Here is a 16,709-nt window from a genome sequence, read left to right on the forward strand (position 1 = left end):
AGGACAATGGACTTCTCAGACTGGTTAATAAGTACGATGTTACGTAAGGGAGTTGAGATAAGGCTAATGGAAATAACATGACTTGTATCCTTGTGTTTGAATTGAAGAGCAACCTCCCGTGACCCAATTTCCATTTACTGTAACAGCGAATGGAATTTGTGTTATCTGTCAAGGTGAAAGCTGTTTTGCATGCTTAACAAAATGTTCTATCTTCTTTTCAGGGAGTCAGAAAACTGTTATGAAGAGGAATCATGTCACAGCCGTACCAGCCTTATGACAAGTGAGTTATACCTACAGCGCATTCGTGAAGTATTCAGACCCCTTCCCTTTCTCCACATTTTCTTATGACATTACAGGCTTGTTTTTTTTTAATGATTAATGCAACAAAAATCCTCATCAATCTACGCACAATACCACATAATGACAAACCGAAAACAGGTTTTTAGAAATGTTTGCAAATGTAAAAACAGAAATAACACATTTACATCCGGATTCAGACCCTTTGCTATGATGCTCAAAATTGAGCTCATGTGCATTGTGTTTCCATTGATCATCCTTGAGATGTTTCTACAACTTGATTGGAGTCCACCTGTGGTAAATTCAATTGATTAGGCATGATTTGGAAAGGCACACACCTGTCTATATAAGGTCCCACAGTTGACAATGTATGTCAGAGCAAAAACCGAGCCATGAGGTGGAAGGAATTGGCCGAAGAGCTCAGGGACAGGATTGTGTTGAGGCACAGATCTGGGGAAGGGTACCAAAACATTTCTGCAGCATTGAACGTCCCCAAGAGCACAGTGGCCTCCATCATTCTTAAATGGAAGAAGTTTGGAACCACCAAGACTCTTCTTAGAGCCGGCAACCCGGCCAAACTGAGCAATCGGGGGAGAAGAGCCTTGGTCAGGGAGGTGACCAAGAACCCGATGGTCACTCTGACAGAGCTCCATAGTTCCTATGTAGAGATGGGAGAACTTTCCAGAAGTACAACCATCTATGCAGCACTCACCCCATTCAGGCCTTTATTGTAGAGTCGCCGGACGGAAGCCACTCCTCTGTAAAAGGCACATGACATCTCGCTTGGAGTTTGCCAAAAGGCACCTAAAGGACTCTCAGACCATGAAAAACAAGATTATCTGGTCTGATGAAACCAAGATTGAACTCTTTGGCGTCAATGCCAAGCGTCATGTCTGGAGGAAACCTGGCACCACCCCTACGGTGAAGCATGGTGGTGGCAGAATCATGTTGTGGGGATGTTTTCAGTGGCAGGGATTGGGAGACTAGTCAGGATTGAGGGAAAGATGAACGGAGCAAAGTATAGAGAGATCCTTGATGAAATCCGGATCCAGAGGGCTCAGGACCTCAGACTGAGCCGAAGGTTCACCTTCCAACAGGACAACGACCCTAAGCACACAGCCAAGACAACACAGGAGTAGCTTCTGGACAAGTCTCTGAATGTCCTTGATTGGCCCAGCCAGGGCCCGGACTTGAACCCGATCGAACAAAGGTGCTTCAACAAAGTACTGAAGGGTTTGAATACTTGTGTGAAATTTTTTTTTTCATTTTTAATAAATACGAAAAAAAATGCCTAAACCTGATTTTGCTTTGTCATTATGGGGTATTGTGTGTAGATTGATGAGGGGGGGGGGAATCTAATACATGTTTTAATAAGACTGTAACGTAACAAAATGTGGAAAACAGGATGGAGTCTGAATACTTTTCCCGAAAGTGTTTCAAAACTGACCTTCAAAAAGTCTCTCACATTTCCTTTCATTAGCAACCCTCATTCAATCAGTGCAGTGGAGACATTGAGTTTGCACCATAGTGCGTCAGAAAACCCACAGAGACCTAGTCAATGGGAAATATGATTTGTGAAAGGCCCGAGGATACGGTAACAAACCCAGTGCCATGCAGCTTTCCCATGGATACGCCGAGTGGATATACAGAAATTGACAATGTTTCAGATTTGACAGAGGTGTTTCTAATCCTCTTGGAGGGTAGACTGAATCTGCCCTGATTTTCTCTGCCTAGGTGCAATGTCAACCAAGTCAGATCTGTTGATATACATATCTCCATGCAATGCTACAGGGTAATCTCATTGTTTGAAGAAAGCAAGCAGCCTTACAGTTTACAGATGTAGGATCTTAATTTGAGCCATTTTGCTACAGCAGGAAACTAATCCTGCCACAACAGGAAATGTGAATTATTATGTGGATTAGTGGATATCTTCGGTAGGGGTTGATACGTGTTTTGTTAAGGAAAATCAAGTCTGAAATGTTGAAGTGGAAATTATAAACTTCAGAAGCCTTTTTAACCTCCAATACACTATACGTTTGCATTTACTGCTGTGCAGGAAAATTCTCAGCAACAAAACAGTAACAAAATGAAGATCCTACATCTGTAGCTTCATTGGACACAGATGAATCACATTAGTAAGACACATAACTGGTCGTAGCACAATACTATGTCAAACCAAAACGGCAGCATGCACATTAAGTGCTACCAGAGGAATCTAAATCTTCCTCCTTTTCCCCAAGGTCTGATGTCATAGAAGGCCGTCTGACCAATCAGGAGCGTACGATGAGCGTGCTGCTTGAGCAGGCGTTCAGGATCAAGGAGGAGGTGGTGGCCAGTCTGCACTTCACCCAGGGCTCTGTCCAGTCAGAGACCTCCTCTCGCAGGCTGCTGGAGAGCCACATCCACACCATCACGCACATCGTCAAACAGCTCAGCACTGACATACAGGCCTGTAGCATCACGTGTCTCTCTCCATTGATGTCATCATGTAGCACACATACAGGACATATATACATGTGTTCTGTTTTCAGTTGATAATAAACTCTATGGTAACAGCCAGTAAACAGCACATAGAGAACTACAAAACTGGTTCATGTAATCATGTTCATCATAACCATGACCATAACTTGCATGTGTGGTATTGCTGTACTGTGTCGACAAGTTCAATGAAAATCTAAATGCACAAGACACAAGAGCATAACAGAAAATAAATAAACAATGGAAGGAGTACATTTAATACATATGGTAGTGTAGAAAACCTGAGAGCGGTGAGTATAGGAGCGCGAGGTCAGATTGACAAGAGAGTGTTACAGATAGGATATTAATTTGATCACCCTTTGTTGCTGGGAATGCAAACCTATACGTGTATTTGTGTTTTAAAAAGGCTTCTAAAGTTTCTAATTTCCACTTTCCACTTCCCACAAACTTGATTTGCCCTAACGTAAAATGTATCAACCCTACAAAAATGTCCATTAATTATAATATTCATAATAATTAAAATGTCCTGTTGCTGCAGGATTGTTTTACTGCTGTAGAAAACTGGCTCAAATTAAGATCCTACATCTGTGAGTGTCTCTGTGTGAGTCTCTCTCTTTCTCTCTCTGCCAGATCAGGCTGATTTGATTATGCTGCACTGAGCAAAGCCTCACTGAATCTCATTCAGGCTCATGGCGTATTCCTCATAAGTAAGCAGAAATTTTAACGACATCCAATAAACCTCAATGAGTTCTGGAACGGTTGCCAACAGGGCCACTTAAAAGAGGGATTGCGTAATAACAGTGGCGCATGAAATAGATAGATCAAATAGATTTGTGTCTGGAGTCATATTTTCCTCCACAGCAATGACCTCACAAACACAAGGGGACATGGCAAAATGTGGGTATTTATTTTGACAAAATGTTCGCCATTCACGGTTACTGCATCTGAAATGAAAACGATAAATTATGAGGTAATTAGTGTGTGTGAGAGAGCGAGAGAAGCAATAAGCAGAGCCAGGATTTTACTCCTCTACATGGAAAACGAGGTGTGATAACGTTTAATACACCTGTCGCACAGGAGCTCAATATTCTTTTGGTTTATCTGCCAGGGCACAGTCGTGTGATATAGGGTGAGTGGAGCTCAACTCATTTGAATGGTTCTGCGAGTGATTGTCCATGCAAGAGGAGAGTAAGTGCGTGAGCGATGATGATCTCTAGCAACAGGCCGATACCACCTGACAGTGCCTCGATCTGTTCTCCCCGCAGGTTCTGAAGAGTCAGATAGCCCAGCGGGACAGTGTCACCTCTGGGACCTCTTTTGCTATGCAGAGTCTGGATCACAAAAACCTGGCTGGTTTTGGTGACCTCAGGGGCAGGGTGGCCAGGTATGCATTTACTATAACTGAGTCACTGTCTCTCACACACTCACACAAACAATAACACTCATTAGTGTTATGATGGGTTGCATGAAAGTCTGTTTAATTTCCATACCTGGCAAAGCAGAACTTTACAATTTGCATTATGGAAATTATATAGCTCCCATCCTTAGAAGTGTGTGTGTGTGTCCGCGCGTGCGTGTGTTGAGTGTGTTTGTGTATTTGATACTCGTCCAAGTAGAAAAAATGCTATGAAGCATCTCCCTTCATCATATTTGATTGATCATCTGGAATTCCATATCTGCTATCAAAATCTGGCAAACCAAACAGAGAGGTGTGAATATAGATTTGTAATCAGGAGGAACATATGAGTTCCAGGCTGGTCAGATGAATCTCTCTGATAGGAAATGAGGATCCGTGTGTGGGTCACAGCAGGTTAGCCCAGTCTAGAATATAGATGGCGTCATGCATGGAGGTTGGGGAGGACAGTCAAGCGAGGGAGAGAAGTGGCTGCTCAGTGCTGTGTTGATTTAGTGTCTACCAAGGTTGTCTAAAGCTCTCCAACTTGAACGATTTACCGCTTTTGGGCAATTCATTAATAATCAGGTTGTCTGCTGTTCTTGTAAACAAGTAAAACTAAGTGTAGAGTACCAGTAAAAGGTATCATGATACATTGTTGCTCTCCACATTGTGCTTTGTAACAGAGCAAAGGGGAAGCTACAGTAGGTGATGACACATTTAGCTGAAGCTCTGTTTGTGTTGATAAAAGGCATTGACCAGTGGTACGTTTATTTAACTAGGCAGGTCAGTTAAGAACAAATCCTTGTTTTCAATGACAGAACAGAACGACAGATTTGTACCTTGTCAGCTCGGGGATTCGACCTTGCAACTATAGGCCTACTGGTAAAATGTACATGAGGGGGTACTTCAGATGTACTCCAGACAGAGCAAAATTCAGTTGGTAGTACAGTGACTGTAAAAAAAAAAGGTTGGGAACCACTGGACCAGATCAATTAAAGAACCATAGAGCTATACAGTGCAGTCAGACCAGTGGTGGTCGGTGCCGTTTAACATGAAGAGAACGATAATTTTTTAAATGAGCATAGCCTTCTATTTCTATTATGGCATATTGGATGACTGTCAGTCATAATACATTCACCCCAGTCAATGTAACATTGATAGGTTTAGGCTACTACGTGATACTCAAATTCTTCCCGTACCCATCATGAGGTTGCTATAACCTAGCCTATGAATGAACGTTTACAACGTAGGTGTACAGGTCAAGAGAAATTTGAGTGATCAAGGTGACAGACATTGACATATTCAAAACCGCCCTGCACAATCTTGCCTGCATCTAGCTGATCTAGGGTTCTGTATCTAGCTGATCTAGGGATCTGTAGTCATTAGTCTAACAGTTGCAAACTAGAGTTTCTATTGGAGAAATTCAGATATGTTTATCCCCGGTTTTACTAGATTCATTCTCTGATCCTTTGATTGGGTGGACAGCATGTCAGTTCATGCTGAAAGGTCTAATAGGTTGGAGGACGTACTCTGGAAGTTGTCATATTTACTGTGGAAGTAACCACAAGGCTCCTTTTGTATTGTAGTCAATGTACCTAGAGGACAATGGAAACTAGCTGTCCTAGCTGTCCTTTGGCTACACCATGGTGCTACCCTACAAAGTGCTGTTGAGGCTACTGTAGACCTTCATTGCAAAACAGTGTGATTAAATCAATTATTTGGTGACGTGAATATATTTAGTATAGTCCGTTGTTGATTATTATCTGTCGCATGGTGAAACACTTGGGGTTATCCATTCTGAAATGTGTATTCAAAACATGAAATATGCATATTATGAAATATGCATTCGCATATTTGAGCATTATTCTACACACTGGCTATTATTTTACTGAACTCCGCCCACAAAATACCAGAATTGGTTGGTCCGCACCGGACCAAATCTGAACCAATCGTAGACGTCTATAGTTCACACAAGTTTGGACATCAAAGTACAGCTCAGTAGAGGACAGTACAGTATAGTACAGAATAGTAGAGTGGAGTACAGTAGAGTATCGTACAATACAATACAGTACCTTATACTGTACTATAGTGTGCTCTACTGTTCTACTCTACTCTACTCTACTGTAGAGTACAGCACAGGACTGTACTGAACTTATTATTACTTTACTGAAACATAGACTTTCAGTGGCATGTATTCATGGAGGCCATCGATTTGCAAGACGCTGATTGTATCACACAGGAGAAAGCATCCGAGCAAGGGAAACAGTGCCATCTATCTGATGCTGTCTGTCCCAAACAAGTATGACAGTTTTTTCAATGTAATTGTCTGCATCATTTCCAATCCCCATATATATTTTTTGTAATTATATCTATATATATATACACCATTCAAAGGTTTGGGCTCACTTAGAAATGTCCTTGTTTTTGAAAGAAAATAACATTTATTGTCCATTAAAATAACATCAAATTGATCAGAAATACAGTGTAGACATTGTTAATGTTGTAAATGACTATTTTTTTTATGGAATATCTACATAGGCGTACAGAGGCCCATTATCAGCAACCATCACTCCTGTGTTCCAATGGCACGTTGTGTTAGCTAATTCAAGTTGATCATTTTAAAAGGCTAATTGATCATTAGAAAACCCTTTTGCAATTATGTTAGCACAGCTGAAAACTGATGCTCTGATTAAAGAAGCAATACAACTGTCCTTCTTAAACCAGTTGAGTATCTGGAGCATCAGCAAACAAAGACCTTTCTTCTGAAATTCGTCAGTCTATTCAATGCGAGAAATTGCCAAGAAACTGAAGATCTCGTTCAACTCGTGTACTACTCCATTCACAGAACAGCGCAAACTGGCACTAACCAGAATAGAAAGAGGAGTGGGAGGCCCTGGTGCACAACTGAGCAAGAGTACAATTACATTTTAGTGTCTAGTTTGAGAAACAGACACTAGTCACAAGTCCTCAACTGGCAGCTTCATTAAATAGTACCCGCAAAACACCAGTCTCAACGTCAACAGTGAAGAGGGACCCATCCTTCGAAAAGAGCACATAGTGCCACCCACAGAACAGAAGCAGATCCATCGCACTCACCTCGATTTGTATTATATATAGCTATTAAAAAATATATATCTATTTTAAAAATCCTGTTTATCTTAATTTCCTTAATTATCAATTAATATTTGTCGTAATGTAGGCAGTTTATGCAAAGGATTGTTACCTCTTAAAAGTATTGCCATTACGAACATTACAATTTTGGCCAGCAATTATTATTTTAGCAAACAATTACTGTGATTCATCCTATATTGGCTCTAACATCTTTTACTCCCTCGCAAGTTGTGGGATACATACACACACCTTCACACACACACCTTCACACACACACACACACACACACACACACACACACACACACACACACACACACACACACACACACACACACACACACACACACACACACACACACACACACACACAAACCCTCATACACTCATACACACTCAACCCCTTTCCCCCACAATCAACCATACACTCAGATGCTCAACAGTTGCACCATCCCAGAGCCCAACTGAAGAAAGGTCTTGATTTACGAATGCATATACAGATGCATGAAAACAAAAATGGGCAGAAATGGGGAGATTTAATTAACCATTGTCACGTCCTAGATGATGGAGGTCAGATATACTTCCCCTGAAACACCCACACATGATCCCCCGTTGTGACCATAATCCCAAGCATCTCCATGCAGTCAGACCTTTGATGATGATTTTGTGCCACCAGGGCCACAATAATATGCCCCCTCTCTGAATGTCAGTGTGACCCCCTCCCCATGGGGGTTACTACAGCTAGTGTTCCCAGCACTGTCACTGCCTGGGTGGGGGAACCGGCTACGTACAAGGTCGTCAAGGTTCTCATTAGCAGCTTTGAGAATTTCCCTGTATATTATGCTCTCCCATCAGGGAGCTCTGCCTTTGCAGGACCAACCCTGCCAGGCAGGCTTAGAATCTTGAGGGGGCGGTGCTGCTCTAGAAGGTCTCTGATTGCATTTTGGCTGCATACAGGCAGCTTACAGCAGGCCCATAAAACAGATAAGGACATCTCTTTAGTGTCTGAGTCATTCAGGTTGGTGTCTAGCGTATAGGGTTGTTGACCGTCCCATCAAGATAGGACCATAGATAAATAAATTAGATGTATCATTTATTTAAAAATGTTGTTCCACCCTTATTGGACAATAAATAAGTAAATGAGATGTATAATTCATTATAAAATGTATATCCCTCATCTGCACAAAATTGAAAGCTCTCTCACAACCCCAGCTCGCAGACATGCATACTGTATGTACAAACCATTTTCTTTCTCACTCACTTAACGCCACACTTTCCCAAGCACCAAAAAACACACAACACCTTCCATCACAATACATCCTCACATACCCACATACTGTGCCTTCTGCCTGCTGTGTTTATCTACACCATGTTGAATTAGTACTTTTGTGTTCCAATTAGTTATATTTGAAGATTGCTTTTCTATCTATTTTTTTTGCACTATTACAATCCCTAACATGGATAGTTTTGTGTGTTCCATTATTCGCCTCCTCTATGCGAATGTTGTCATTTTTAGAATAGCCATGGAGTAGTCTTTGTGTCTCTGAACATTTGGTTATCAATATACAGTTCATCGACTACGAGAGCTATGTATTTCCCTTTCAATCTATTTTCCTTGAAGATTGCTTTCAGAACTTTGCAACGTTCTGCCATTTCTTTCGGGAACTGAGCATTCCTATTTTCGTGCCAGCAAGTCTTTTACTCTGGCTTTTAACCATTATTTTATCTTTAATGAAAGCAAATTTGGCAACGATTGGGCGTTCATAACCTTGCCCTCTCTGTACGAAACGGTGTACACGTTCAAGACGGGTTTTGTTTTTGTTTTGAGATTGGTTCCCCTGTTTTACTCTCCATGTTTGGGTGTTACTTGTTTTTGTAATATTGTTGATACATTTCTCTAGTCTTATGATTTTTTTTGTGTTGTTATCCAGATTGAAGGTTATTACCCACCAGTTTGTGAAGTGCTAAAATTTAGTCTAACTTAATGATATTGAATTTTACTTTTTTATCTTGAGGTGATCTACATCTTGTTCAATCCACCATCTTGGATCAGTCCGCCTTGTCTGCTTTCTCTGACATTGTTGCCGCCTGTAGCATTTAAAACAAGGGAAGCCAGCAAGCATCTGACCTTCCTTGACAAAAATAATACAAAATTGCCCAATCAGGGTTGAGCTAAACTGAGTGAGCTTAACTGTGAATGGTCCTGGCACACCCAAAAAAAGTGTCAAGGGAAGCCAGCTTGGATTTGGTGTCACTACTATCAAATGTGTCATTGACAGAGAAACTTGAATTGTTGCATCTTGTTTTGTTGTTGTCCTCTAGTGGCTAGCCAGCTATCTAAAATTGGCCCTTTCCTAAATGAGCCATGGATGGAGATAGGGATTTGGACTTGTGGTTTTACTTAATTCTCCGTACTGGCCAATGAGGCCTATATATCACTGTTGCAAGGCATATGAATTAACAGGTTATTAACTTGCTGGTTAAATGTGTCTTGAATTCTAAATAAATCACAGACAGGGTCACCAGCTAAGCACCCCCACACATCACACCTCCTCCTCCATGCTTCACGGTGGAACTACACATGCGGAGAACATCCGTTCACTTACTCTGCGTCTCACAAAGACACAGTGGTTGGAACCAAAAATCTCAAATTATGACTCATCAGACCAAAGGACAGATTTCCACCGGTCTAATGTACATTGCTTGTGTTTCTTGGCTCAAGAAAGTCTCTTCTTCGTATTGGTTTCTTTGCAGAAGAAAACCATGAAGGCCTGATTCATGCAGTCTCCTCTGAACAGTTGATGTTCAGATGTGTCTGTTACTTGAACTCTGTGAAGCATTTATTTGGGCTGCAATCTCAGGTGCATTCTAATGCATAATTGCATAATTCTAATGAATTTATCCTCTGCAGCAGAGGTAACTCTGGGTCTTCCTTTCCTGTGGCGGTCCTCATGAGAGCCTGTTTCATCATAGCGCTTGATGGTTTTTTGCGACTGCACTTGAAGAAACCGTCAAAGTTCTTGAAATGTTCCATATTAACTGACCTTCATGTCTTAAAGTAATGATGGAGTGTTGTTTCTCTTTGCTTGTTTGAGCTATTCTTGCCATAATATGGACTTGGTCTTTTATCAAATAGGGCTATCTTCTGTATACCAAACCTACAGTACCTTGTCACAACCAACTGACTGGCTCAAATGTATTTAAGAAGGAAAGAAATTCCACAAATTAACTTTTAGCAATTGAAATGCATTCTAGGAGACTACCTCATGAAGCTGGTTGAGAGAATGCCAAGAGTGTGAAAAGCTGCCATCAAGGCAAAGGGTGGCTACTCTGAAGAATCTCAAATATGAAATACATTTTGATTTGTTTAACACTTTTTTGTTTCTACATGACTCCATGTGTGTTATTTCATAGTTTTGAGGTCTTCACTATTATTCTACAATGTAGAAAATAGTACAAATAAAGAAAACCCTTGAATGAGTAGGCGTGTCCAAACTTTTGACTTGTACTGTATAAATAACTGAATTTCTCAAAAATATAGACTCTTAGCTTTCATTTGACACCCAAACTTCCCAGAGATGGTCAAGCCAGGTGGGAGTGTATTGTACTGTAATGATAAAGACATCTCTCTTTCCCTGTCTCACTCTCAGGTGTGATGCCAGCATTGCCAAGCTGTCAGGTGATGTGAGCGACAGGGCACAGGAGATCGCCAGGCTCCAACAGGAGGTGTCAGAGGTCAAGTCAGGTCTGGGAGAGCGACTGAGAGAGATAGACATCAAGGTTAGGGGTTCTGAACAACTGGACTGCTTTTAGGTCAGACTCAACTTGACCAAGCACTTCACAACAAGATGCATAAAGGAATCTCCCTTTCATTTTAGCTTCCTTTCCTGAAGGAACCAACATGGCCTCTCACTGAATACATACAGTACATAGTAGGGATGACGACTGTAGCAAAAACTGGCTGGACTTTTGTGTTTGACGAAGAGTGAAAGAGGATATTACTCCAGGCCACAATTCTCTAATTAGAGTATTAGTGAATTGTGGCCTGGGGTTGACAAACACATGAAGGCTTTAGAGCCCCCAAAACAGCCTCAGCATCTAGCCAGTGAATTGCACATTTTGCACATGTTGATCAAGTTGTTTTTTTGCTATACAGTATATCCGCCTCACTCTCAGATAAATAAGTAGTACTGCTAGGTTTTACACAGTCAAAGGTAACACATTTCTACATAACATTTTTTTTTCTACAAATGATACATTTGTGACATCAAGATATATATAAAAAAACTATTATAATAATTATTCAATACAGTCCTATGAGATCTGTATGTAAAACATTTACATTTGAAATGTTTGTCACTTAGCAGATGTCCAGCTAAACAATGGATGTATAGCGTTTATAAAAAAAAAAACACATCTAAAATCTATTAAAACAACAAATCTGAGAACAGTAATATTTTTCACACACATCAACACAGAATATAGCGAATATGGAATATAGCGTTTTGGAAATAAACTCATGTGTATGTCACACAGGGGCCAGGTTTGAGGCTGAGTTGACTGTTTACACTGCCTGTCTGTTTGCCTGTCTATCTGTCCGTCTGTCTGTCTGCCTTCCTGTCTGTCTGGAGTGTCCATGCATACAAGGACCTTTAAATGTTTGGATCCTTTTTTAATGTACATTTGATTGGTGGATTCAAATCAAGTATTTAAAATGTGTGTGTGTGTGTGTGTGTGTGTGTGTGTGTGTGTGTGTGTGTGTGTGTGTGTGTGTGTGCGCGCGCGCAGCTGTCTCAGGCAGTTAGCAGACTGGAGGTGTTGCTGGTGGACCAGACCCACGGCCAGAGAAACAGCTGGACTGACCTGCACAGCCAAATCAAGCTCCTGGAGGCCAAGTGTGTCTTGTGCTCTTACAGTAACCCCATTTAACACACAACCTAGACACTGACCTTTAAAAGCCTGTTGAGAGACAACTTAATCATACTATTTATGGGGGGAACGGGGTACGAATACTAGTACCTACGCTGTATTCTATGCCACTGAATATAACAGTACATCATGTAGTAGCACCACGAAGGAACTAGGTCAAAGCCCCTACATCAAGGAAGCTTGGTCTTACATGCTTATTTTTCATAGGCAATATAAGAGATAGCTCTCTCCTTTCCTTGTGAAATGCACTACCTTTGCCATTATAAGTGGTGAGGCAAAATCATTATTCAATGTTGAATCCACCAGTTTTACATTTGTATTTTTTTACAATGGAGACACTAAGATCTGACCCAAGCAGGTAATCCATCTGTATCTAATCCATCATGGCCTGGCCCCAGGTACAGGTAATGAATAGCTTAAGCACATCATGTTGCACAGCCCTGCCCCTTCAAACCACACACAAACAAAAATACAGACACACACACGCACACTAACAGTCATTGAAGTTGTAAAAAGTAAAAAATAACAATTATAATGAATGCAAGTTGTAAATGGATAAAGATAATCCAAACTATAATCCATCAGATGGCTGAATTACAGTATAGCACAAAATATTTTACTGGCAAGGACAAATAATGAATGAAGTTCAGGCATTTTGGTGGGAATTCAGTTTTAAATTATTATTATTTTAAATTCCAGGTATTACATTTATTGTATAATGTAACTTTTCTTCTTGTAATGCGCTCAAATCCACTGAGTGAACAAAACAGTAGGAACACATTTCTAATATTGGGACGTACCCCCTTTTGGTAAGGACAGCCTCAATTCATCGGGGTATGGACTCTGCAAGGTGTCGAAAGCGTCCCGCAAGGATGCTGGCCCGTGGAATTGCACATATATACACTAGGTGTAGTTACATACATTGTCACGATTGTCGTATGGAGAAGACCAAAGCGCAGTGTGGTTATAATACATACTTCTTTATTGAAGAACACAAAGAACACTTAAACAAAATGATAACACAACCGTGACTGCTAACGAAACACTGCGCTAACGTGCAACATAACATAGACAATTACCCACGAAATACCCAAAGAAGATGGCTGCCTAAATATGGCTCCCAATCAGAGACAAGGATAAACACCTGCCTCTAATTGAGAACCAGTCTAGGCAACCATAGACCTACATAAACACCTAGATGATAACAACCCCATAAACCTACAAAACCCCAATACAGTATAAAAACCCTAGATGAGATAAAAACACACATCACCCTCATCACACCCTGACCTAACCAAAATAAATAAATAAAACAAAGAATACTCAGGTCAGGGCGTGACATACATGAATAAATGAATACATATTCCAGCGCATCTAATTTGTAAACGTTACAACTGTATGAAATCATTACTTTTTTCAATTGCGTAGAAAATGTCTCTAGACGATGTGTTAAATCGCCAACAAGCATCAGTGCTCCTATAGATGCAACGGAAAAGCCAATGTATTTCATTGAGCTCATTTCAGCCATTACCTAAGTGCATTTGACAGGTCATCACAAACGTTTCCTTGGTCATTACGTTAATGGACAAAAAAAATGGCACGAGCAAGAGTGGGAAAGAGTCGCCAGAGTAAAATGAAAGCAAACAATCCAGGGAAAAATAAGTGGCAAGGGGATTTTGCACTCCTCAAACACAGGAACTAGATAATTTAAAAGGAGATGTCCTCAGGTGGTTGTGGCATATGCATTGCTACATGCACGCAGGTACACACGCAGGTACACAACCCACAGTGCACCGATACCCACCCTAGATGCTGCCTCACTGAAACTCTGTCAAGAGGAAACACTCGATGAGAGGAATGAGGCATGCTGTATTTGAGAAGCTAAGGGGCTAAGACATAACGTCACACCCTTGAGGCAATTATTGATGAGTGATCGAGTATATTGTGCTAAAACTTGCAGAAAGCCTTTGTGGGAAACTAACTCGGCATATCCAAGCTGGCAGCTTTCACCGCACTGTTTTTGAGACTTTCCTCTGCTATTTACGATTAGTGTGGACAGATGGCTGTCTCGAGTCTCTCCTCTCAAATGGAGAAAGCCTGGCTGTGGACTTCTAATGGAGAGGCAGCATTTGAGTGCAGCAGAGAAGTGCTTGGCTTGCAGACCAAACAAAACAAAGAGTGTGCTGTTGCTGAGAAGGTCACTGGCATAACTACCCAAGAGAACATAGTTTAGGTTACCTCCTCCTCCCATCCAACTGCAGGGCCTGCTATAGAAACATACTCAGTTAATAAGAAGTGACACCCTAAATCTGAGATAGACTATTGAGATAGTTGTGCAACTGTTTAGGTCCATTTCTCAGTAAACCATCCTTAACCAGACTGTCAGAGGTGACTCTTGTGAGGTGTATATGATTGTTCACAATCCTCAACAATCTGTACCCAGTTGCATGTGGATATAACATCAATAACATATATATTCCACCTACAGGAGCTCTGGTGTGGTAAGGGAGGCGAGGGAGGACACAGACAGACTCAGGATGTGGACAGAGCAACAGCTAAGCAGCTCAGCACAGACACACAGACATGGCAGTGAGGTGCTACGGTCTCTACTGCAGGACAAAATGGTAGTATGTATATATGTGTGTGTGTTTTAGTGTGTTTGTCTGCTGGACTATGGTAAGGCGTGTGGGTGTGTGCAGGTGGAGGCAGATGGGAGGCTCAGTGAGCAGGTCAGGCTGCTGTCAGTCCGTGTGGAGAGAGCAGAGATTCAGCTGGAACAGGAGCACCAGGCAGACAGGGTAAAGCACTCGAAGAGGAAACTCCACAGTAGGATCAGCACATTGGAGACCAGCTTCCGGGAAGAGCTGCAGCTGATCAAACAGGACTACCAGTCAGGTCGCTACTCACACCCTCACTAACACTGTCAATAACAGAGACAGGAGACCTTTACCAGGAAAAACTCTGGGTATTCGATATAACTTATATACGGAGTGGATGACTGTCACAATAGGGGTCAGCGAAGGAACGATAAATAGGACAACTGGGCAGGTGCATTAAAGACCTAGATCCAATGGCCTACATTAGCAATGAGCTCTCAGCTTGTATTTCTTTGGCAAAGTTAAATTACACACCTCACAGTTGTGTGGGCCTGTTCTGATTAAGTAGGCCTGATAAGTGCCACCTGAGCTCAGAAACTAATTGAGAATGGTGCCTTTTGGAGCAGATAGATAATGAGCACACCACTGAAGCATAGTAACAGCAGTGACAAACATCGTCTTTCATGAGACATCAGGGAAGTCAAACGTGAAATATTGATTTATTTATTGGGGTTTCCATAAACAGGGTCTAGTCAAATCGATCCACTCGATGTGACATGAAAACAACATAAAAAGAAACTGTAACAGGCCCTTCCACCAAGCCTTCAAGCATGCAGTTGGGGCGATGTTAGCTATGTCCCTATCATCTCTCCGTTAATAAGTCATGGGGTGGACGTAAGCACGGCAGCCTGTTGTTGGATTGACATCTAATGCCAATTTTCTGATTCCAGTTTATAGTTAATTTCCCCAAGGAGCTGATGTTGGCTCTAAGGCCTTCGCTCTGCAGGGCTTCTGAAACCCTTGTGATAAAAGGCGAAGGGACAGCTCAGTAAATAAAACTAGCAATAAACGCAGGGATGAATCACGCCTCAGTCTCAGCTTTAATAAGGCTGCGAGGCTAGCGCTTCAGACCCCTCAATCGTTCACTCTGTCTTCAGAGGAAAGGAAGGGAAAAGAGAGGGGAGGACAGTGCATAATTGACAAGGTTCTTAATGTTCAACACACAGCAGCAGCAGTAAGGCAGAGCCTATAGGAGAGTCTGCAAGGCTGTAAGTCATGTTGTAGGGACTGACTCTCCTTATCCCCCACCTCTCTGACGGCCAGGGTTCCAGTCTATCCATGATGCCATAGACTCGCTGAGGCAGATCGGTGACACCAAAGCCCGGCTGGACAAGGAGAAGCTGCAAAAGGACATCAAACAAATCCGCAGGAAGATGGTGGAGCTGAGAGATGTGTGACGCCACAGGTCACACAGGAGTGTGGTACTGCATGGTGAAACAGACCAGTAATGAAATTTCATACTCAAAATTGTCAATGATCGTGAATGACACAGAAGTCCATGATTACTGGGATCCACATGGTATAGTAAAGTGTGCAATACATCAGGAATTATTATGGGATGCTTTCACTTTGAAACCTTTTCAAATCACTGATTTAATACCAAAAATAGTTAATCAGAAGAAAATCTTTATGTTATTATATCTCATCTGAAATGAATAAAGTTCATCATGAAAGTACAACTTAGTAATATTGACACAATCAAGCATGAGAATTTATTTCCAAATGCACCTGTCATCTCAAAATGCCCGAATTTATTGTTCAGGTACTGTGTCAAGAGCTGAAGGGTATAGTATTTCATATTATTACAGCACTATATTTCAGCAAAATGCATCTCACTTCCAG

The 16,709-nt window shown here is 41.5% G+C and overlaps 1 protein-coding gene across 1 annotated transcript; it reads left to right on the forward strand.

Annotated features, from left to right (window-relative positions):
- Positions 1-221: 221 nt before the first annotated feature.
- LOC139390140 (family with sequence similarity 81 member B) lies at positions 222-16,468 on the forward strand. Its single transcript, XM_071137339.1, has 8 exons — positions 222-280; positions 2,538-2,745; positions 4,041-4,159; positions 10,932-11,061; positions 12,070-12,176; positions 14,699-14,834; positions 14,910-15,105; positions 16,131-16,468. Exons 1-8 carry the CDS (start codon positions 252-254, stop codon positions 16,262-16,264), a joined length of 1,059 nt encoding a protein of 352 aa, XP_070993440.1. The 5' UTR covers positions 222-251; the 3' UTR covers positions 16,265-16,468.
- Positions 16,469-16,709: the final 241 nt, after the last annotated feature.

Source organism: Oncorhynchus clarkii, chromosome 30 (genome assembly GCF_045791955.1).
Source record: "Oncorhynchus clarkii lewisi isolate Uvic-CL-2024 chromosome 30, UVic_Ocla_1.0, whole genome shotgun sequence".
NCBI classification, from domain to species: Eukaryota; Metazoa; Chordata; class Actinopteri; order Salmoniformes; family Salmonidae; genus Oncorhynchus; species Oncorhynchus clarkii.